Raw genomic sequence first — 24,599 nt, forward strand, 5'->3', positions numbered from 1 at the left:
ACCAAGTGCAGGGTATCTCCCCATTGTCTTCTGAGTTACCGTATATCTTCAGATAATCTTGAATCTTCCTCTGATACAGAAACAGAAAGTCCTTGTTCACAAAGTGGTGGGGTGAGGATAAACTCTAGGCAGAGAGCTTCTGGTTGGGTACTCCCGAGAATCTACCCTGGAACCTAACAGCTAATTAGCCTAGAGGGTACCAGGGAATGAGAGTGAGGGGTGGTCTTGAGGTGAGGAAGGGCAGGTCAGAGCAGTCCTGTGCCCTGGTGCCCTGGGCTTGGAGACACAGAGGCCCTGGGTCGATGAGGGCAAGTGAGCACTGCAGACAATCTGGCATGGCCTGGCCTGGGCTTGTCCTGGACGAAGTCAGCATGTTGACGCTGAACAGGGCCTTGTGTAGCCCGCCGGCCCTCGTGTGTAACAGCTGCTGCACCTGAGGCCTTCTCACTGGACATGCAGGAAGAGGTGTCCGCCATGCTTCTCACTCACATTGCATTGAGAGGGTCAGGGATTCACACACACTCACACACACACACACACACACCTTTGGACTTTCTCTTTCCCTTGTTGCAGAACTAACTCAGAACTCATTTCACTTCCAGGTGGCAAGACAGGGCAGGCCCCTGGCTCCCGAGCACCTTCTCCCAGGCTTCCCACCAAAAATATCAGCGGTCCACTGAATCCCCCTGCATCTCCCCGGCTGGGAAATGCCTCCGAGGCACATGGCACTGCCCGGACAATCCCTCCTCGCCCCAGCATGCCTGCCCCTCCTCCTCCCACCTCACCCCCACCTCCCCCACCCTTACCCCCACCCCTGCCCCCATCCTCCCCTATCAAAGCTCCACTGGTGTCCCCACCTGGCCCACCCAACAAAGGGAACCCTCCAGTGGGTACACCCCCTCTCCCCACTGTGGCGCCTCCACCTCCACCACCACCACCTCCTCCAGCCCCACCCCTGCCACCACCGGCCTCAGTTCTCAGTGACAAGGCAGTGAAGCCTCAGCTAGCCCCTTTGTACCTACCACCCATCCCACCCCCACTCCCCCTTCTCCCACCCTGTGGGTATCCCGGACTCAATGCAGATGCTGCCAGCCCCACCCAAGATATGCAAGAGCTCCGGGCCCCACCAGCTTCTCCACCCCCACCACCTCCGCCACCCCCACCACCTCCGCCTCCGCCGCTCCCCGTTTATGCCTCGTGCTCCCCAAGGTCTGTGCCTGTACCCCCTTTGCCAACCGCTAATAACAGCAGTGAAGCACCACCCCCACTACCCCCCAAGTCCCCCAGTTTCCAGGCCCAGCCCCAGAAGCCGAGTGTGCAGGCCTTGCCCATGCCTCCAGTCCCACCAGGGCCGCAGTTCCTGCAGAAGAAGAGGCACAGCCGAGGCCCAGGTAAGCAGCCCTCTTCAGGCCAAGGGCATAGTATCAGAGGGCCATTAGATTCTTGACAGTACGTATGGCAGTGCTTAGGGGCGCAGCCAGAAACCGACTCCTGTGAGCCACATGGGAGGCAGGCAGGTGGGCCACACCTTGGTGCCCCTCCTAGAGCACAGTAAGAACTTGTAGCTGTCTGGGACTTTATTGTTGGAGGCACTCATTTTAGAACCAGGAAGGCTGAGAGAGGCTAAGAGATTTGTCCAAGATCAAGCAGCGTACTAGCAAAGGATTCTGGCCTTGGTTTCTTCTCCACTTCCTGGCTGTGTGACCCTGAATAATCACTCAGCCTCTCTGTGCTTCCTTTTCTTTGTCTATAAAAGAGGGATAGCAATAGCAAGACCTCGTGTGGTTGTTGTAAGGGTTAAGTAAGCTCATACAGGTGAGGTGCTCAGAGCACAGCCTGGCAACAGTGAGCTCTAGAGAAGGGTTCTTACTCCTGCTGCCATCACTCAGACTGCACAGCTCCTCCCCGCAGTGGAGGGGCTGTAGGTGCAGTCTATTTCTAGAACAAAGTCTCCTGTTGACTCTTTGCCTGAGTTATTTCAGGCGGGCTCCAAAATTGGCACTGGCCGTCAGTAGACTGGATTAGCATTCTGCCGTACTTCTGGCAGGTTCGCCAGCTGACTTGAAAAAAGCGAGGGTCTGTGTTTTGAGCCAAAATTCAGAATAATTCTTTCATATATCCAGTAGCAAGTGGATTCTGAATTGAGTATACGTGCCCATGACTGATTTCCCTATAGAGTAGTGAGGCTTCCTTCACCTTTGGTGCCTTACATCTACACACATCCGCATACACACACGTTCCCACACACAACATCCACAAATACCCCCCACACACATCCATACACACACATCCACACACAAATCCCCACACACTCACATTCACAAACACACCCACATACACACACCCCACACACACATCTACACACACATCCACTCACACACACATCCCACACACTCACACCCCCCACACACATCCATACACACACGTACCCACATGCTCACATTCACAAACACACCCGCATACAAACCCACATACACACCCACACACATCCATATACACACATCCACACACATCCACTCATGCACACATCCCACGCATCCACAAACACACCCACATCCACGCACACACATCCACTCACACACGTCCATTTACACACACGTTCCTACTCACGCTACACATACACGCATATACGTCTCCACACACCCACATACACACACATCCCCTCACATATATTCATGCACACACCCAAACACACTTATAAACGTGCACTTACACATCCTCACAGCAACTCATCCACATGTGGAAACACTCATGTACTCATCTGACACACACATGCACACACCCAACATACATCTACACTTATACTCATCCACACATACACATTAGTTGGTCTTTTAGAGAATTTTTTGATATAGAAAGTTTCTTAAATGTTTTCCCCTGAATTAAAAATAATACATGCTTATTGTAGAGCAAATAGGAAGAAAGAAATTGAAATCACCCATAATGACACCACTTGGAGATGGAAACTGCCATATTTGGATGGGTTTCCTTTCTTTTTTGTATATATCTACATATTTACATAGTAAATACCATTTTTTAATATTGTATTAAAGCAATTTTCTCAGATCATTAAAAATTTTAAGTATATTAATATGATAATCAGTATGTACCATATCCCTAGTGTGCAATATTTAAGCTGATTTCATTTTTTGTGATGGATAATACTGCAGGAAATATATTTTTGTAGGAACTTTAGCGTAAATTTTGGCTATTTTTTTTAAAGGAGAGGTTCCAAAAGAATTCCTGGTTCAAAAGACAATAATATGTTTAAGGTTTTTGATCACAAGGGGAAGTTTTGATCAACTGACTGGTCACCATGCAGGCAACATTTGTACTGGTGACACTTGTGAGTTTTAAATTTCCGTGGTGTAGTGTAAAGAACAATGCTTTGGATTCAGAGACATCTGAGTTCAAATCCTGTCTTCTCTACTCACTCCTGTGTAACCTCAAGCCAGTTTTTTTACTTTTAATCTTCTTGAACCTTGTTTATTTGTAGTTTTTTTGGGGGGAGGTGGGGTCAAATGGGAATAATAACACCCTTTCTTACAGAATTGTTATAAAGATGACATGAGACAATGTGTAAAGAGCTTGCGCGTAGCTGGCATCAGGCCGCATTATTTCCTTTCCTTCTCCCTCACCTCGTGAAGGGGCAGCTTTTCATTCAGAGCGGGGGTCAGCAGTCTGTTAGCTCCTTTAGTCCCTTTAAACCAGTTGATTCCAACTCATGGCAACACCAAGTATATCAGAGAAGAATTGTGCTCCATAGGGTTTTCAGTGGCTGATTTTTTCAAAGTAGATCACCAGGCCTTTCTTCCAAGGCACCTCTGGGTGGACTTGAACTGCCAGTCTTTCAGTTAGCAGCTGAGCTCATTAACCATTTGCACCACCCAGTTAGTCCCTTTAGAAGCAAGTAAATCCCCTGTGGATCTTGGTATCTAGAAAGGGAAGACCAAACGGGGAGGAAGTAGGCTGGAAGTGAGAAGGGAAGATGGACAGCAACTGAAGGGAGGGAAGGAGCCAAGATGGTGGCAGGCAATGGAGACCAGCGTCTGCTTCATGGGCTCTTCGCATGCTCCAGAGCAGTAAACCTGAGGCTTGGAATGGATGTTTGTCTGGCCTTTTGCTTCATGTCTTTAAACATTAAACTTAGTTTTTCCATGTATAAAATGAGGGTAATTTCTGCTTCGGCCCAGTTTGAAGATTAGAAAGAGGTTGTAATTGTGAACATCTTGGCACAGATAAGAGTAGTGTAATTGCCTTTGTTGCAAGATTCAGAGCGAGGTTTGCAATGTCATTAAGAAATGAGCAACAGTAGAAAACCTAAACTGATGTGCCGGGACAGTGGGTTACTAATTGCCAAATGAGTCATACAGAACAGAATTGGCAAAGGAGAGAGGGAGCCTCTCATGGGAGTGATCAGGGAGGGTTTGATGAAGGTAGGATTTGAGTTGGGGCTTGGTGGGTGGGTAGATTTGGATTGACTGGATAGAGAAGGGAGGGTTTGTAATGCCAGGGAACCAGTGTGAACAGATATCCAAGGGCAGGAATAAGCCCTCAACAACCTTCTAGCCTCCTTCTGAGCCCTCACTAAAGACATTCATTGTCTTTCTTATAACTGCAGTGGTTCCCCTTCTATGGGCTGTAGCATCTGCTGATGAGGGTTACCACTGTCATTAATAATATCACAGCAGGTAGCATTCATTGAGCACTTACTGCATGCCACTTGACTTAAATCAACTCGTTTAATCATCTCAACAATCCTAGGAAATGTATGTACTATTATTACCCCCATTTTACAGGTGAGGAAGTTGGGGCACAAAGAGGTGATGTTACTTACCCCAAAGGGAAAACTGGCATTCAGTCCCAAGAAGGTTGGCTCCATAGGTCACCTTTTTACTCGCCATATCATATAACTCACACAGGTTATAGCATCCTTCCATCCTCATTCCTGTATCTGAATGTACCATCATCTTCTTTATAAGGGACCAGTGGCGGGAAGCTAAATCCACCCCCAGCTCCCCCTGCAAGATCACCCACCACAGAGCTTTCAAGCAGGAGCCAGCAGGCCCCAGCCTGGACCCCGACCCAGCAGCTAGGAGGTCAGCTGAGAAATGGAAGCCTACACATCATGGGTAAGTGTAACCCACCATCTACAGGGCTTCCAATGAGGATGTGTTTTCCTCTGGCCTCTGGAGAGAGATTACCAGCCATGGAGTGAGCTGTCATTTCAAGGCGCATGCTTCTTGGTGAACGGAAAGCTCACTGTAGCACCGAGTAACCTTCAGGTTCTTTTAAATAGGGTTTCTCTCAAGGCTTCTGTGTGGTTCCAGTGCCCATTCTCCAGCCTTCTGTTTCAGATTACAGAGCTCTGCTTATGAGGAGAACAAATGACTTAAAAGTCAAGAACTCTTAATTATAGAGGGAGGAAGGCAAACATTTAAACTGTATGTATGTGTCTCTGTCTATCTCCAATGGAGAAACCAATTCATAAGGTGAAAGACTAGAGTAATTGGGATAAGGTGAAGGGACACATGGAACATCCACCAGGCAGGGAGACAATTAGCGCAAAAATATGGAGGTAGGAAGGAAAGTCAGCTGGGCTCAGACATGGTCACAAACTCTTTGGTCCGTTCTGTGTGCTGGGCTCCTGTCCGACACAAGATGCAGATCACAGAGCTACAAGCCCCCTCCCACCATCAGGAGCTCCAAGCAGAACCCATTGACTTTGGGGAGTCCAGGTCCATACCGGACACAGGCAGTGTTCTGTCTCACAGCCAAGACGAAGACTGCTGGTTCTGCTCCCTCCGCCTCCTCACGAAGCCTCCTCCAGTTCAGGGGGTGCTTCATGGTACTGGGACTTTGCAGTCTGGTTGTTGCTGCCAGACCCCCTGTCTTGAGTTCTGGGCCCTGGGGAGCCCTGTGCCACTGCTCCTTCAGGAAGTTAGCTTCCTTCAGACGTTGGTTGAAGTAAGTAAGTTGGTGATGGGATGTGACTGCTGATTTCACCTTTCCTGCCTCCCCTTGTCCTAGTTAACCAGTAAAAACTGAGGTGGATGGATGTCAAGGGCGGAATAGCCCTGCCACTAAAATCCTTGCATGGGGGATGGCAAACAAAAAAGCAGTGTATTCAGTCAGAGTCACCTGTGTGCGCCTGGAAATTACCAAAACTTGGGTCATCGCAGTAACCGGAATAAACTTTACTGTTTCCCGTGTCTGCAGACGACTTTGAGTCTAAATTCACGTTCCATTCTGTGGAAGACTTTCCTCCTCCAGATGAATATAAGCCATGCCAGAAGATTTACCCCAGCAAGATCCCCAGAAGTAAGTACCCCCTGGTAAGAACCCTAGTTTTTCCTGCCCCTCCAAAAGTAGATGCTGTCTGCATTGGTTGGCCTCAGGCTGTATAAAGGATGACCAGGCCATTGCACTGCACTGCTGTGAGGATAGAAGCTCTAGGGGCGCATCAGTTAAGCACTCGGCTGCTAACAACAGAAAGGTTGGCAGTTTGAACCCACCCAGCAGCTCTGCAGGAGAAAGGCCTGGAGATCTGCTTCTGTAAAGAACTGCCTATGGGGCAGTTCTACTCTGTCACATGGGATTGCTATGAGTCAGAATCAACTCCATGGCACCCAACAACAGATGTGAGGATGCCACCTCTCTTTTGGCACAGAAGAGTGAATAAAGGGTGCTGTTCATACTTCTGGAAGTTTCAGAACATTTATTTGTTCTGATCCCTAAGGCTCATGCAGAGGCTTTTACAGAACACCGGGGTTAACTGTTTGTGGTGGGATTTGGGTGCCGAATTTACCACGCTTCCCTACACACCCCGGGGCTTTTGAAGAGAGGGATAAACACCCCAAAGAGCAACAAAATGGGAAGCAGGAATGTTGCCTTAATAGCTGGGGAAGACCCTGAAAGCCCCCAGTTCAGAACTCTGGTGATCCACTCCAGTAAAGATTACAGCTTAGAGAACCCTGTGGGGCAGTTCTACGCTGTCATGTGGGATCTCTATGAGTCGAAATCGCCTCAACGACACCTACCAACAACAACCCTAAACCAAAGGTCAGCAAACGTTTTCTGTACAGGGCCAGATAGTAAATATTTTAGTCTTTGCAAGCCATATGGTCTCTGTTGCAGCTACTCAACTTTGCTGTTTTAATGTAAAAGTAGCAATCGATAATACATAAATGAAAGGGAATTGCTGTGTTCCAATAAAACTTTTGTTTACAAAAACAAGTGTGGGCTGGATTTGATATGTTGACTGTATTTTGCTGATCCTTGCCTTAAACCATCCCAGAAAAGCAGATTCTTAATAATCTTTATGTTATCCAGCCTTGCTTACTAATGTTCTACGAGGTCCTTCAACCTTCTGATTCAATACATTCTAACGTGAAATCGGAGCCCTAGTGGTGTAGTGGTTAAGAGCTTGGCTGCTAGCCAAAAGGTTGGTAGTTCAAATCCACCAGCCATTCCTTGGAAACCCTATGGAGCAGTTCTACTCTGTCCTATAGGGTCTCGATGAGTTGGAATTGACTCAACGGCAACAGGTTTGTTTAGGTTTTTTTTTTTTTTGGTTTTAATATGAAGTTGTTAGCTGTATTTTGAACTCATAGTTCCTGAGAATAGGAGAATAGCACTCTGGGAGGATGGTGCTATTGGCAGCCTGTGCTGTGTTCCTCCCCATCTCAGAGTAATGTTCAAATTGGTACCCTCACCAAAAATAATCTGGCATTCAGGAAGGAGCAATTAAATAAATAAAATTTTTTTAAAAAGTCTATTAAATGAACTGACATCCTGCAGACTAGAAAGGGCATTTGTAATTTCGGAATTAAGATACTGTTTTAGATTGACGTGGCATGGGTGGACATGAAATGCTTCAATAATCTACTAGCAAAATTAAATTATCCTGTTCCTGTCATCCTGGTCCTTGTTAATGATATTAATGTGAGTCTGATGTGGGTTGTGCCCGTCTGATTTACATTTCTCCTTACAGTTTTCTCTTGCTTACTGTTGACCTGATTCCCCAAAATGATAGTTCTTCATGGTCTGGGAGACAGTATTGGTTCTTTCAGATGAGTGTGTTCTCCAAGGCTTTGAACCGGTTCTTGGCCGAGGAAGTGAAACTGGAACAGACTCAAATTTTTAAAATTTGAGTGAACTGGAATAATAACTGAAATGGGAAAAATTGTAAGTTGAAGTCCTGCTAGGAACCTAATCTCCCTCTTAGAAAACAAGGGCAGCATACATGTTGCATAGCAACCAAATCTCTTGCCCACTGCATTTTGAGCAGAGTCAGAAACAGGGGTGTCCTGGTCAAAGATGGCGGCCAACTGCACCACTTTGAATGCGTGTAGCTCTCCACAGTCCTGCCAATAATCCAATCTCATGCATCAGATTCCTGAAAGGGCTCACTTGGCCTCCTCCGAGTCTCCCATTCCAGGGCTTTGACCCATAATTTTCCCCATTCCGGTTATCATTCTGGATCACCCAAATTGTAAACATTCGGGTCTGTTCTGGTATCACTTCATTGGCAGACCGCCACATCTTTCTCCAATGGAGCGGCTGGTGGGTTCAAACCACCGACCCTTCAGTTAGCAGCTGAGCACTTAACCATTTAACGTGAGCACTTAAATGATTTGTGTATATATGTGGAGAGAGGAGAAGAAGTTGACCAAATAAAGAGAAGAGAGATGTGGCAGTCTGCTTCCGTAAAGATTTACAGCCTTGGAATCCCTGTGGGGCAGTTCTGCTCTGTCCCGTAGGGTTGCTATGAGTCGGAATTGATCCAATGGAAACGGGTTTTAGGCCACCCAGTTTGTGGTACTTTGTTCTAGCAGTTCTGGGAAACTGATGCAACCAGCTTTGCCACCAGTTGTGACTGGGCAGGTCACTTTGGCCTCAGTTTCTTCGGCTGTCCATGAAGCAGCTGGACTGGATGACCTCAAAGGAACTTTCTTGTTCTAACATTGGAGGCTTCTCATAGTCTCCAAGTAAAGTAAATGACAGGTTGCATAGGTGTCTTAGTTATCTAGTGCTGCTATAACAGAAATACCACACTTGGATGGCTTTAACAAACAGAAATTTATTCTCTCACAGTCTAGGATGCTCCTTTGGGTGGCTTAAAACAGCAGAAATTTATTTTCTCATGGTTCCGGAGGCTAGAAGTCTGGATTCAGGGTGTCAGCAGGTCCATGCTGTTTCCGAAGGATCTAGGGGAAGATCTTTCCTTGTCTACTCCAGTTTTTGGCAGCCCCAGGCATTCCTTGGTTTGTGGCAGCGTAACTCCAGTCTCTGCCTCAGTCTTCACATGGCCATCTTCCCTCTGTGTCTTTGTGTCTCTTCTTATAAGGATACCAGTCACTGGATTTAGGGCCCACCCTAATCCAGTATGACCTCACCTTGATCCTTAACTAAGTACATCTGCAAAGATCCTATTTCCAAACAAGGTCATGTTCATAGGTACCGGGGAATATCTTTTGAGAGGATGTAATTCAATCCGTAACGTGGGCTAAAGTCCAGGTTCTTCGCTCCACATGCTGTGCTCTTTGCACCACACCTTGCTGCCTCTTCATTCTATGCCATGGTGGACTGTAGCTTGGAGAGACTGTGTTGGCCCAGAGTGGTCCAGAGCTGACAATCATGTCTGCTCCTCACGGGAGTCCACCTGTCTCCTGACCCACTTCCCAGCCCCAGGAATGGCACTCGGAGGCTGGTGGGAGCTCTGGGGAGGTTCTCAAAGACACCCAGCTTTAATGGCAAGCCAAGTTTGTAAATCCTTTGTGGACATTCACCAAGTCCTACTCATTCTCTTATTGGTTGGCTATAAAATCGATATCCCTGTGCTGGGGGAAAAGTACAAGGCTTGTTTGCTTTACAGCTTGTATTGTATTTAAACATAAAATTTTTTAGAGAATGAGTTAGATCCTTGTGGAACAGAAGCCTGAGTTCTGTCAGCAGCTCCTTTTACTCCTTTTATAACCATCCTTAGCACAGTACTTGGCACACTGGGAGTACTGGACAAATGAGCACGTTAGGAGATGGTGGTAAATTTTGAATTAAAAAGCACTAATATGTATTTGAGGGGCCCTAGTGGCTCAGTGGTTAAGTGCTCAGCTGCTATCCCAAAAGTTGGTGGGAGAAAGATGTGTCAGTCTGCTTCTATAAACATTACAATCTTGAAACCCAATGGGGCATTTCTGTTTTGTGCTATAGGGTTGCTATAGTTGGAATTGACTTGACGGCAGTAGTTTTTGTTTTGTTTTGTTTTTTTTAATATGCATTTAGATGATAAAACCAGTTGCTGTCAAGTCAGTTGTGACCCAGTGATGACCCCATGTGTGTCAGAGTAGAACTGTGCTCCATAGGGTTTTCAGTGGCTAATTTTTCAGAAATAGATCACCAGGCCTTTCTTCTGAGGCACCTCTGGGAAGACTCAAACCTCCAGCCTATCAGTAGCCGAGCACATTAACCATCTGCACCACCCAAGGACTCCATTTAGATGTTGTTGTTGTTAGGTGCCATCGAGTCTGTTCCGACACATAGCCACCCTTTGTAAAACAGAATGAAACACTGCCCGGTCCTGCACCATCCTCATTTAAATGATTAAAAAAACCCATTGCCATCGAGTCAATTTTGACTCATAAATGATAGGCCTTAATAATTTGTTCTACTCACAGCATATTAGGCATGGTGCCTCTGTATCCATACCTCTGTGACATAGAAGACAGCGAGCTGGAAACACACAGTCTAGGGCAAGGAGCCCAGAGGTTTCAGGTTGATGGTCGCCTGTTACCTCTCGTTCCTTTGCTGTTGCTTTAAGTGCTAGCTTAGCTAAAGTTCCTTTGTTAAGACGTACACCCAGTCCCTGGGCTAATAGATGGTAAGATTGTTCCTGTTTCTTTCAGGCCGTACACCTGGTCCCTGGCTCCATGCCGAGGCGGCTGGGCAGAGCTCTGATGACATCAAAGGCAGAAATTCTCAGGTAACATGTCTCTCAGGTCTCCGAATGTAAAACCAGGAATTCTCCTCTGGGAGCACAGATATATGGAGAATATGTTTTCTCCTTAGCAGCTTAATTTTTTTCCTCAGGCTCCTTTTCCTCAAGAAAAGTTATTTTGTGTACCTTTGTTTTAAGCTGGAATGAAACACCTACAATTTTAAAATCTGAAGGGTGAAATGGGGCTTCCCTTTAATCTCCACCACATACAGAAGCAGAACTCCTTTAGAATCATTCTGCAAAATTCACCCCCTTTACTCCCCATTTCTTCACTGGTCATGATGGCTCAAGGAGCCTAAGAGAAAAACGCTGTAACATTTATGAAACATATTGCAGTGTTCTCTCTCATCTACAGAATACATGATTTTCTTCAGCACCCTTAGGGTTTTGATTTTATTTCCGTAAAGTATATATAACAAATCATTTGCTGTTTTTAGCCATTTTAAGTGTACAGTTCAGTGACATTAATTACATTCACCATATAGTGCAACCATCACCACTATCCATTTCAAAGGCTTTCATATCACCCCAAACAGAAGCTCAATATCCCTTAAGCAATATCTTCCCATTGCCCGTCCCACCCACCCTGGAAATCACTGACAAACTTTGGTCTCTATATACTTGCCGCTTCTAGGTAGTTCATATAAGTGGGATCATACAGTATTTGTCCTTTTGTGTCTGACTTATTTCATTCAGCATAATATTTTCAAGGTAGCATATATCAGAACTTTATTTTCATTATGACTGAATAATATTCCATTGTAATTATATACCACATTTTGTTTATCTGTTCATCTGTTGATGGACACCTGAGTTGTTTCCACCTTTTGGCTATTGTGAATAATACTGCACTAAACGTTAGTATACACGTATCTTTTTTAGTCCCTGCTTTTAAGTCTTTTGGGTATATACCAAGGAGTGGAATTGCTAGGTCATATGGTAATTCTGTGTTTAGTTTTTTGAGGAACTGTCAAATTGTTTTCCACAGTGACTGCAGCATTTTACATTCCCTTGGGATTTTTGTCCCCATCAATATTTATTTATAATTTGTTTTGGCCAAATTAATTGAAATTTATCCAAGTCCTGATGGCTAGAGAAAAGTGACAAAGCTAGCTAGAAGGAAACTAGATAGGGGCTTGTGTGGTAAGACGGCCTTTGAAGAAATGTCAAGAAATGCCTTCACTCTCACCCAAGGCCATGTGGTCAGAGTGTTCCCTAACTCAGGCAGAGATGACATTTCTCACTGCACACAATGGGGCTCATCTTTAAAGGCCCTTTGTTTCTTTGAAACACGCATTCTGTCCTAACATGGCCTCCTCCTGTTTTAGAGTTTAATGTGACAGACAGACAGGGTGGCCAGCTATTAATTTGGGCCCCCTGGCAGCTGTATCAAACCTGGAGGAACATGGCCTGAGAAGGAAGGGACTGGAGGCTCCATAAGCCAGGCAGGGTTCCTTGGAGGAGGAGGAAGCACTTCCTCTAGCGGACATGTACTCACCTTTTCTCACCACTGGAGCCCAAGAATTGCAGTAATCATTCTCAGACGTTGACAGGTTCAAAACTGGGTGTGCAAGCATACTTATGGGAAAAGTTTATATGCATAGGACAGAAGACAACAGGAAGAATATACACAAAATTGTTAACGGGCATCCATTCTGGAAGATTATGGCTGATTTTTACTTTGTTCCTAGTGCACTGTAATTTTCAAAGTTTCTACAATTCAATACCCTACTGCTGTGGTCAGAAAACATAGTAATAATCATAATCATAGTCCCCTACATTTACATGGCTCCTTATATTTTTCAGATAGCTTGCATATGTTATGTCATTTGATTCTTTTAATAGCCCTTGATAGGAGCTCAAGAGATAGCTTGAATGCCATTTTAGAAAAGAGAAAATCGAGCCCCAAGGGGCTAAAGAATGTGCCCAAGGTCACATGCCCAGACCTTCTGACTCCTTGTCCAGTGCTCCTTCCACTAGACCTCACTGCTTTTCCTGCATGGTAGAATCACCAGAGACGAGAGGCATCCTCATCACCAACCATGACAAGCTTGTGTTGGCCATGGTTCAGGATCTGGTCCCCAGCATCATGGCAGGCACACACCTGAGTCACCTGAGACTGAAGGAATAATTCATTCATTTTCACTTCAGTGAGACAAAAGCAGTCACCCAGAGACATCACTAGTTTCTTCTCAAAGTAAACAATGCCCCAAGGGATGCTCTCTTCTTTTATGGATATAAACCCAACTGATCTGTGTATGGGTGGGAACTTCGGGCTGGAAATCTGAAGTTGTGTGTCCCATTCTCTCTTTTCCATTGCCTTGTCTTGGAATCTCCAGCAAGTTCTTTTTTTTTTTTTTTTAATTTTGTTGTGTTTTAGATGAAAGTTTACAGTGCAAATTAGTTTCTCATTCAAAAATTTATACACAAATTGTTCTGTAATGTTGGTTGCAATGTGTCACACTCTCCCCCTTTCCCTCTCTACCCCCGGTTCTCTGTGTCCATTCATCCAGCTTTTCTGTCCCTTTCTGCCTCCTCAACTTTGCTTTTGGGCGTGTGTTGCCCATTTGGTCTCATATACTTGATTGAACTAAGAAACACGTTCTTCATGTGTGTTGTTGTTTGTTTTATAGGCCTGTCTAATCTTTGGCTGAAAGGTAGACTTCAGGAGTGGCTTCAGTTCTGAGTTAGCAGGATGGATGGCTGAACCTTGAAAACATGCTAAGGGAAATAAGTCAGTCACTAAAAAGACAAATATTGTATGACTTTATATGAAATAAGCAAATATATAGAAGCCAAAGCTTGTTAGTGGTTACCAGGGGTGGGAGGGAGGGGAGAACGGCAGTCTTTGCATAGGCGGCACTGAGTTTCTATTAATGGTGGTGGAATAATTTGGCAATGAATAGTGGTGATGGTTGCAGAACACGATGAACGTAACCAATGTCACTGAATTGTATGTGTAAAGAATTGTTAAATTGGCAAATGTTTTGTTATGTATATTGTTATGACAGTAAAACAATTAAAAATATATAGTATTAGGTCCCCACATGACATCAACTATATGCCGCATTTTACCCCTTTGCCGCCCATGACCCTTTGGGTAAACGTCAGCTCCATGCATACGATGGGACCATCTTCCGGCCCCTGCAGCCTTGCATTCATGAGGGAAGGCGGCGGTGCCCAGTCCTGAGGTGGGTCCTGTGTGTGCAGCGACTCTGCCAACCTCACGCAGTCATCTCTGTTATGTTCCCACAGTTACCTCTAAAGACACTTCGGTGAGAAGACGGACGAGGCCAAGGTCCTTGGAGCCCCCAGGGGCTCCACATCACAGGAAGGGCACCCCACCTCAGTCAAGTTGTATTTCAGTTGACATACACGCTCTGCATGGAGCATTTATTTATTGTAAATAGGTGGTTTTCACAGGCTTTAAATTAGTATTGTAGTCAACTCTGATTTACATAATTGAAAAACAAAAACAACTTTTCTCCATTTTTTAAAATGCACCTGGCATTTGTCTGTCAGTACAGATAGAGCCCTGTCCCCATCCCTTAGCGTCCATTCCACGACTGTACATATGCGTGCAGGCTGGCCCTCCCTAGATTCTGAAGCATTTTTAGAAGAGTCTTTCGTTTTCGGGTCGTCCCCACACTGTGGTATCCACAATGACTTCTTATTGGCATGGTTTTATATTCTCATTGCACCAACTGCAAAATCAAACCAAATAATGCCTTATAACTGCTGCAACTCAGAGAAATCACGTTTCCCCCACACCCCGATGACGCTGCCACACAGCCTCCAATGACGAGACATCCCGTCTCACTCCTGTTTCACAGTGCAGGGATTTTTTTGCTGCCTAGTGTAAATATAACACAAAATAAAGGCAAGAGGGGGCCTGGTCCCTCCGATGCTGACCCCAGGGTCCCTTCTGTAACCCAATGATCGTACAAGTAGCCAATAATGTTACTGTTTACAGTCCCCTTGTGCCCAAGCCTCCGTGACTTTCCTCCTATCTCCTCTAAGCTCCTAGCCCTGTCCCGGTAGCCAGGGTGAGGGGGTCTTTATGATATTTCATTATTTTCCCCGCAGGTTAGAAACATAAGCAACTCATAGTAAATTACTAATTCTAGCTCAGAGGTCTTTTTTTTTTTCCCGAGTGCAAGATTTGCGTGGAAAATATGATACGAAAAAGTGAAGACCGAAAGGTGTGGTGAAACAGCTGCCTCAAATACCTGGTGCCCCACCCCCATTTGGGAAACTTGGAACAACCCGTCAGGCAGACCACAGCTCCCTTCTAAGCGAAGGAGAATGGAATTGGGGAATTGGCCTGGCAGCTTCCCTGTTCCCTGTTGGCAGGCAACTCTGTGTGGGGAGAGATGTGTCTGAGGCCAGCCCGCCCCTGAATATGGAAAGGGGCAAGATGGGCTATGATTTCTCCTCTCACATCTTTTTCTTGGCCTGGCAAGGGAATGGAAGTGTGTTTTTGCTTGCTGCCAGGCCACGAATGCTTCCTTGGTTGGAAAAGCTGGGACAGAGGAAGGAGAGAAAACTAGAAGGGTACAGATTGATCCCTGGGTTGTGCTCAGAATAGCTGCAGATTAAAGGAAATCAGGGAGAGGAGGGGACGGACGAGCAGTGAAAAAATAAGTTTGCATTGGAACAGCTCACACCTTAAAGATACTGCGCCCAGACCAAGCCATCCAGAAAAGGTAGACATTTAGGCAAGTTTTGGCAAACGGGATTGCAGAAACCTAGCTGTTGTGTCTGGCTTCCCTTATCATTGTTATGCTTTCACTGCATTCTCACTCCAGGGGGAAGCAGTGGAGCAGGGTTCAGTTCCCATCCCTGGGGTATCAATCATGCCAAGTTCTAACAGCTAAATCAATGGAAAAGCAGCTTTTGTAGATCATCAACTCTGGACATAGATGATTTGTTTTATTGGTTCTGGAAGGTTTCCAAAAGGTCAGAATTTCTTTATTATTATCCACTTTGCCTCCTTCCCAATTGGATAACATAATTATAAAAATTTTAATTATCATGATTAAGAAGGCCCTTGACAAAGGCAATTCCACCTTCATAGCAGACTGCCTGTCCTGATGAGGTATTGATACATTCATGTTCCGCACTGCTGGGATGGAAATTAAAAAGAAAATTGTTCAAGGACAGAGGAAGGAAAGAGCAGGAAACCAAAAATCACAATGAGGGAGAAATCTCAGGAATCTGGCATCACATCTCTTCTAGAGACCTATCACTGAACTCACGGCCCTTGCAGCTCATGTCCGCTGCACCCTGTTCCAGCAGTATCACGGTTTAGCCCCTTGACCATAAGCCCAGATGTAGAGGCATTCAGCCATCCCCACATATTCCCACCGACATTGTAGCCTGTGACCACCCCCCCCACCCCGTCTCACATGTATTTTATATTTATTGATGTTTATCTCTGCAGGTTCATTTCTTTGTACGTAATAAACTTTAATAAGTGGAAATGTATCTGGCTGCTTCATTGTCAGACCCATCAGTGGGAGCCAGTACCAGCCTAAGCTGAGCCTTAGGAGGGATGAGGAGGGCTTCTAGGAATAGCAGAGCAGAAGGGATGTTTACACAGGACCCAGCACTTACTGTAACATAACTGTGTTTTGCAATGAGGTCTTTCATTTTAGAGCCAACCTTTCTGACTAAGCTACAGAATATTTTCCTGGTTTTTGTCATTTACTAATCTTCTGAGCCGGAATGCTCCCTAGAAGCGAGGATGGTGAGACTTCGTCTTACGTACTTTGGACATGCTATCAGGAGGGACCAGTCCTTGGAGAAGGATGTCATGCTTGGTAGAGGGTCAGTGAAAAAGAGGAAGACCCTCAATGAGATGGATTGACACAGTGGCTGCAACAATAGGTTCAAACATAACAATAGTGAGGAAGGCACAGGACCAGGCAGTGTTTTGTTCTGTGGTACACAGGGTCGCTCTGAGTCACAACCGACTTGACAGCGCCTAACAACAACACCACTCTTCTGGGTATTTGGAAAAACCAAGGAAGGGAAAGAAAACTTTCTTAAATGCATTAAATAAGTAGATAATACTGTATGTACTTGGTTTTGTTAATATAGAGTGGGAGAGTATTGTTTGTGAATTCCTCTAACTTGTGTTAAAATGGAGTAACTTTCAACCTAAGGTGCACTTGAGCCCTTCCCCAACCTTAGCAAGTCCATCAAAACAGCCTCCTATGTGAAGCAGGATCTGGGTCTCGGTAATACTATTTTCAGGTCCACTGTTTAGAACATGGTATAGGGGAAATGAGGTTTATCTGCTAGGTGAGCAGGCTAAGGATTAGGACTTGGGAGGCAAACATGGACCTCAGTTTTGCCTTTTAAAGGTTTAGGAAAATACTTAAAAGTGCCTGTTTCCTCAACTGTAAAATGGGGACAAAAATACTTACCTGTGCATGTGGTTGTGAAAATTCAGTGACCTAACACATAGAAAGCCTAAGCCCTTGAGTAGGACATACAACAGACCCCGGTCTCAGCATGCCTCACACTCTGGGGAGCACGCCCCACACTCGGGACCAGCCAGTATGCTTATTACATGCTCAGTCACAAGCAGGCTCTGCTGGCTGCAGCTGGCCAGCCCATTTAGATGTTTGGTGAGCTGCTCAGACCACACTCCACCAGCTCTGCTGCTGGATAACAAGGAGAGAGCAGTAATTAAAATTCATAGCTGTTCCTGAAATAAATCTCATCCAGAAATTAATTTCATGTCTAGTTACTACGCACTTTGCATCAAAGTTAGTTAAAGGGCTGAAATGTTTTATCTGCTGTCCTTTATTGGTGGAAGAGCAGATAAGCTCTTTAATGACCAAAAGGGCCAGTCCATGTGGGGAAGAAAAGCAACGACCCAAGATAATCTACAGAGTGGATAGTAAGTTCCAAAGCCACTGACTGTTGAGGTGGTGAAGTTTTTAAGCACCCCTTGTGGAGTTACGAGTCCTTGGGTCGTGCAAACTATTAATGCACTCGGCTGCTAACTGAAAGGCTAGAGGCTCAAGTCCACCCAGAGGCACCTTGGAAGCCCGGGTGATCTACTTTAAAGTCAGCCATTGAAAACCGTATGGAGCACAATTCTACTCTGACACTCGTGTGGCAATGACTTGGAGTCAACGGCAACTGGCTTTTTGTCCATTTGTTTTTTATGAAGTTAAGTGTGAAAGAGGTGGTGCCTTGACAGGTGAGGGGATCAACTTAAAGGGAAGGGTGGTGGACTCCAGAAGCAAGTTCCACATTCTCTGGCCATGCCCCAGGAAGCTGCGGCACCCTCCATGAACCCAGTGTGTCACCTTGGAGCTTTGCAGGAGTGTATCGTGTTTATGAAAACATTTGAAATAGCAGGTCCTTGTTGTGTAAATAAAGTGGTCATCCACTCTGACCTTGACAGAGCCAGGTCTCTTGTTGCAGGTGACTAAGTCTTATTTCCATGAGTAAGACATTCAGTTGCATTTTGCCTGTCACAGTGGAGATGGAATCACGGAAGTGGTTTGGCATTTGTAATCACAAGGGTGGAAAGAGCTGGCTTTTTCCTTAAGAGGCAGCCTCTCCTGTTTGCGGGCTCGCATAGCTTCAGAATAAAGATGCTTTGCATAGATGGTCCCAACCATTCATATGATCTGGACGTCTGACTCCAGGAATCCTGGAATCAGTATGGTTGGTTTAATTTTTCAAAAGTGGATTTATCCACAGAAGGGTATAAAATGCAGGAAACTGCGGAACTGATTTTGACCGAGAGGGCTGGGTGTTTGGGTTTCCTGAAGATTCCAGTCAGAAAAACATGCCCCTTTTCATGCAATTTATATGTGTGACTGATAACCCACATTTATTCACGAAACACAAGACAGAAAAGGCCACTGGACATTAATGTCAGCATTTTTTTATTGTACGCTTGATGCATTTAGAGACAATTCCAAGGGCAAGCACTGGGTGGGAAAGTTATCTGGTTTGTAGATATTGGTACAAAAGACTGTTAAGACGACACATTCAGTTCCCCCTGCAGGAAACAGAGATTCCTTTTTTATTTTTCCCTGCAAACAGTGTTTCCCAGCTAACACATTTAAATTCTCACAACATAATTGTAAACAGGTACATACCTGTTCCCACAAGAAATCTCCATATGACATTTGGAGATGTTTGGAGTCAGTCAGATAAAGCACGTTTTGACACACAAACCATAGGAAGGGAGCTGGCACTCTGGACTGTGTGAAAGGAAATGCAATGGCCATGTGGGTGTGACGCACTGCTCCTTCTCCCACTCCATACATGGATGGCCAGCTAGAAGGGTTTCCCTCCTTCCCTCCCTCCCTCCTCCACGTGTCCATGTGCTTCCTCCCTAAAGCTGACAACTCAGTTGGAGACCTTCCCTGATAAAGGACAGATGGATCTTTAGTCAAGAATGAAGTTAGTGGTTTCATAACAGACACACTGGCCCCACCTGGCTTCCCTCCTGGGCCAACCAGTGCTATATAACACCTGTTCCATTGTGGGATGTCATCGTTAGGAAGCAAAGTAATTTACCTCATTGGTAATTATTTTTTAAACCTAATGATTCACCCAATAGGAAAGAACTTCACTGCTAAGATCTAATAGGAATACACTTGCTCTGTTAGACAGCTTGTAGGATAGATTCCTTCAAATAATACTACTGTGTCTTATGTTACTGATCACTACAGAATCACCATAATTTTGGTTACATCCTTAGTCTAACTAAAGTTCCAAACCAACTCCAAGAAGGAAGAATTCCTACTTCTGCTTTTCTCATTTACTGGTGCCTCCACCCTCCTTGAATTATGAGGGCTGCCTTTGCCCATGGAAAGCCCATCTACTAGACAAGACTGAACTAGCTAGCTTATGTTTGGTTCTGGGGGTGGGGCGGGGCATGCACAGGCACCCCCCCCACCCCAAATCTTAAGAGATACACAAATGGTATTCTATGATGCTATTTACACACTGTGACCTTAAACATTATTTTTGATATATCATCTTGAATATTCATTTTCCCCACTTCCTTTAGAAAAGCAATCCCTGGTCAAGAAATGATCCATGTAATGAGAAGCATTTTCAAAAAAAAAGTCTGTTAGAGCATTTACAAACATTCCACCAACAACAGCCTGCTCAAAATCCAACATATTTCAAGTGGTTAAGAGCTTGGCTGCTAACCAAAAGGTCAGCAGTTTGAATACACCAGCCGCTCCCTGGAAATTCTATGGGGCAGTTCTACTCTGTCCTATAGAGTTGGAATCAACTTGACAACAATGGGTAATATAATTTAGGTAAAAGTAAGTACAGCAGCACCAGAAGCTCTTTTGTTCTCATTTCCACCCACCCAAGCTAATACACGAAGAATCTGTCCATTACTATCATTTGGTTTTTGTCTCTACATAGACCACCTACATGCTTGATGGGAGCAACTGTGCCCGGTTTCACTTCGGCCAGGCTATGCCAGGGAGGACTGCCCTCCTCTGGTGAGCTAGGGACACCACGATGGTGAGGTACAACCAGTTGCAATTGAGTCTACTTCGATCATAGCGACTCCATGTGTGTCAGAGTAGAACTGTGCTCCATAGGGTTTTCAATGGCTGATTTTTGGGGGAGCAGGTTGCCAGGCCTTTTTTCCGAGTCTGTCTGCACCACCCAGGGGCTCCTGGCGATGTACAGCATTAGTCAAAACAGCCTCCTATTAGGATTGCTGGCTCTTCTCTGCAGTGCTTGACTAAGGTCTGTGTCCCCTAACGGAGCCTTCGTGTTTCCTACTGCATGGCTGGGTAATGGTCTAAGGCTGGCAGGGTTATCTGTGACCTCTGTTTGGCTCAGAGTAATGAAAAGCAGCCCTCCCTGTAATTTATTCTTATCAGACTTCTTTTGATCAAACCTCAAATCACCTTTGGTGTCTCAGACACGTCAGGTCTGATGAAATGTTTCCAGAACAAGTGAAAGTGAGACCGCATGGTGAAATGCATCATCTTGCTTTCAAAAACCACTGTCACTGCAGCCTCATGCCCCATCTTCAGGTGGACTTGGAGGAGATGAAGCACCTATGTCATCTTTGAACCTTACCCTCCTGCTTACCAGCTATAGTCAGATGCTCTCAGAATGGCCTAGGCCAATGCTGCACAAAACTCTACAAGCTACCATCACTGGTTACCATTAACGTTTTAAGCGGAAACATTCTTCCCATCTCTCACTATTTGCAGTTAATGTTTCACATACAAAATTTACAAAACTACTAGGCAAGAAGCTCCTGGCACTCTTATATCCATGCTCTTAATGGCGAGATGGTAGAAAGACTGGTTCTAGCAAAACCTCTGAACTTCAGTGTCCCCATCTGCACAATAAGAGCCCCAGTCCTTCCAGCTCTAGTGGCCTTCACTGAGGCTGAGGTGGAGTTATTAACTCTAAGTCACTTTGGAGGCTACTGCTACAGTACTTCCATGTGGAAGTTCTTACCAAGAATGATGAGGCTGGTTAGGCCCAAAAGATACAGGTGAAGCTGGGGGTCATTAAGCCACTGTTTTCCCACTAGCTGCTGTATGAACATACATTTCTAACCCCCTGCCCCATTTCCACTGCATTTTGAGGGTTTCGGTAGATAGAAGCCCCCCACTACCATCCACCCACTTCAGCTACCAGTCTGAAGGCAACTCCTGGGTGTGGAGGAATAAGGGGAAGGCCCAGGAGAAGTCAGTTGCTTCTTATGCAGCTTTGTGGGATATAACAGTCTGGGTGGGAAGGCAAGTGTTGGACTGTTATCCTGCAGCGAAGTGCTTCTACATCCACCTGTTGCCTTCTTGCCCTCTGTCTTCCCACTGCTGAGCCCATTTGGTCTTCCTCACACACTTCTATGCTCTGATGGAAGCCAAATCCTTTACGTGACCACTACGCTGGAAACAAATCGTTTAATTAAAGTCTCTCTGCCGAGATAATGTAGCGACTCCCCGGCTTCCAGCTACTTTAACAGCAAACTAGACAGTCAAGAGTTTCTCCTTTTCTCTCCCTCATTAGCTAAGAAATTTGTTGCTTTGCGGGGTGAAACTATCCCCCAGGGCGATTTAATTAATCCTAGACTAGAAGTTTCGTAATTCGGCCTGGAATTGTTTCTGCACAAGGCCCAGTCCATGTGGCAGGTGTGTGCTGTAGCAGGAGCGCAGCCGTACCTTTGAGAGATCCATGTGGTGACTCGGGGAAGTCACCAGCACGGCTGCCTCTGCATCACTAAAATGGGTAGTAGGTTCCAGCTAGCACGGAAGCCCAGTTCTCTGCCCACCCTAAGTAGCTCTGTAGGTCTAGCACACAAAAGCACAGGGCATGGAAGACAGGTTCTTCAGGATCATGGAAACTGGGATCTAGCTGGGAATGGAGAGGAGCCCCTTTTGTCCTTTTCTCTTAGTTCTGTCCCTCAGAGGACCCATATGGAGACATTATGCACTTCAGGCATGCACTCAGGTGAAGGGAAGCCAGTGAGGTTCTCCCTGAACCATGCACACAAGAACTCTGGACCAGCAAAGAAATGCCTTTTGCTAACCTAGAAAAAAAGTTGTGACTGAGAGAAAAAGTAAGACTTTAAAACATTTTGCTTTTCCTGCAAACTCAACACTGTGGGGACTGTCTTTCAAGGCTTGATGACCTCCAGTCCTCTTGTGAAAAGGCTAATGTGTCCATTGTCACTGGAATACAATAATAGCAGCTTAAAATCCACAATTAGTCACACAACCAAACAACAGGCTAATGGGGTACATGTTCCATTGCAGAGGAAGGGGACAGACATTGCAGAAGAAGGGGGTGTTTTGAGATTCAAGGCAGAACACAACTTCACAGTTCGATTTGGCTTCAGAAAAAGAGACCACATCTTAACTTTCTCATTTTACTCAAACAGGAGAGTGGTTTGTCTTGCTGGTAATTTAGTAAGGTGGGAAGTTTTAAATAAGAAGAGGAAAGAGAATGCTTACTTCACTTAAAGAACTTAATCTCCGTGTCAACACAGTCATAGAAAAGGTCCCCTACTTCGGCGGGGTCCAGAGGGTCAGAGCTGGTCAGGATTTCTTCCATGGCTTCCAGGCCTTGTTTCTCTAGTTCCAGCATGGTCTTCCTCAGCTTTCGACCTTGCTCCTGTGGAAAACATAGCCACTTTACAGCTCATCAGAGCAGTGGGCCTGGGAGGAGAAGGGGTGGGAGGGAGATTAGGGAGGAAGGGGAGAAAGGGTAGGAAGGAGGAGAATTGCAATAGACAAGAAAGCCTCCCCGGGGTCCTGCTGGCTTCCTGCCCACATTGCTGCCCACTCCCTTCAATCTGTTTCCCACATCACTGTCACAGGGATCATTCTAGAATGCCAATGTGGTTACGTCACTGCCCTGCTCAGAATACTTGAACAGCTCCCTACTGCCTGCAGGATAAGACCCAGACTCCTGAGTGGCATTCACACATACAAGGCTCTCGCTTGCCTCACCTTTTACCATGGCCCTCTCGTCTCCCTTCTCTTCAGCCAGATTGAAGTGACTGCATTCCTTCAACCCAAGATACTCTTTCTCGCCACTCCACAGGCCACCCTGCTCTCTGGAGCACCGTTCTCTCCTTCAACACTTGGTCAACTTGCATCCACTCTTTAAGCTTCTTTGGAAAGTGTTTCCTGACCCCTAACCCCAAGCCATTAGGGGCCCCACTCTGGGCTCCCACAGCACAATGCCATAGTCATTATCTTCCTGTCTTGTAGTGGTTTGCCTACTTGGCTGTGTCCCCCATAGACCATGATCTGCTGGGACACGAGAACTAGGCTTATCTCAGTTCTCCAAGACTGGGACATAGGAGGCAGTTTCCATAAATGTTTGTTGAATGAGTAGACAGACCAATGAGTAAACACATGCTATGTCTATCACCTGTTCACTCTTTTTCTAAAGCAGTGAGACCTCTTCCAGTGGGAATCATTCATTTACAGTGAATGATCATGGAAAGCTCTCGTTTGCCCAATTAGTCCCAGAACTGAGAAGCTGCTCTCACCACCCATCCACCACTTCCTAGGGCTGCCTCAACTCAAACTAATGGTGATCTTTAATTTTGAAAACTCAGATGACCTCCTCAGTCTCATCTCTGAAATTTTATGTAGACTAGCCCAGAACACATTACTCTTTCTAATCCTGTCTTCTAATTGCCAAATAGTCACAGAACCACACACCAGAGAGTGACATTTTTAGTCTACTTGGGCTTACTGTCACCTGCCTACAGAATAAGCACTGTCAGGAACTAATTCAGACAGCCCTAGAGAAAACCAAGTTCAGTGCAGCAGCTGCACTGATGGTGCCAGGGAAGTGTTTGGCAAGGGGGACAGATGTTGAATGTTAAATAACGATGTGACTTTTACATGTCGAAGTCGTCATTTCTGTGGAATAAAAAAGCAAATTCTATGAAAACCAACACTGATTTTCTCAGAGACACTTTCTGAATTCATTTGGATTTACTGCTGATGTTGTCCTTTTTAATTCTTTTTACACCCTTTTTACGTCCACGATGCTGAATACAAGGAAATAAGCTCACTCAGTCTGCACAGAATGTATGCACCAGTTTACCTAAAACATG

General features: G+C 45.5%; 2 protein-coding genes across 3 annotated transcripts in view; one reads left to right on the plus strand and one right to left on the minus strand.

Annotated features, from left to right (window-relative positions):
* Positions 1 to 16,315, plus strand: part of WIPF3 (WAS/WASL interacting protein family member 3) — a 32,165-nt gene extending 15,850 nt beyond the window's left edge. The window contains exons 4-8 of the mRNA XM_004377519.1: positions 603 to 1,391; positions 4,983 to 5,132; positions 6,220 to 6,321; positions 10,905 to 10,981; positions 16,235 to 16,315. Coding sequence (XP_004377576.1) covers positions 603 to 1,391; positions 4,983 to 5,132; positions 6,220 to 6,321; positions 10,905 to 10,981; positions 16,235 to 16,315 — 1,199 coding nt within the window. The remainder of the gene's footprint in view (positions 1 to 602; positions 1,392 to 4,982; positions 5,133 to 6,219; positions 6,322 to 10,904; positions 10,982 to 16,234) is intronic.
* A 2,588-nt stretch (positions 16,316 to 18,903) lies between these two features.
* SCRN1 (secernin 1) overlaps positions 18,904 to 24,599 on the minus strand; it is a 68,643-nt gene continuing 62,947 nt past the window's right edge. The window contains exons 7-8 of one of the 2 annotated variants that reach the window (XM_004377496.2): positions 22,978 to 23,137; positions 18,904 to 19,025 (exon numbers count right to left, since the gene is read on the minus strand). In XM_004377496.2, coding sequence (XP_004377553.1) covers positions 22,979 to 23,137 — 159 coding nt within the window. In that variant the 3' untranslated portion in view covers positions 18,904 to 19,025; position 22,978. Of the gene's footprint in view, positions 19,026 to 21,758; positions 23,138 to 24,599 lie in introns of those variants that run through there. The other variant, XM_023732363.1, reaches the window with a different exon arrangement.

This window comes from Trichechus manatus, unplaced genomic scaffold (assembly GCF_000243295.1).
Source record: "Trichechus manatus latirostris isolate Lorelei unplaced genomic scaffold, TriManLat1.0 scaffold00050, whole genome shotgun sequence".
NCBI lineage: Eukaryota > Metazoa > Chordata > Mammalia > Sirenia > Trichechidae > Trichechus > Trichechus manatus.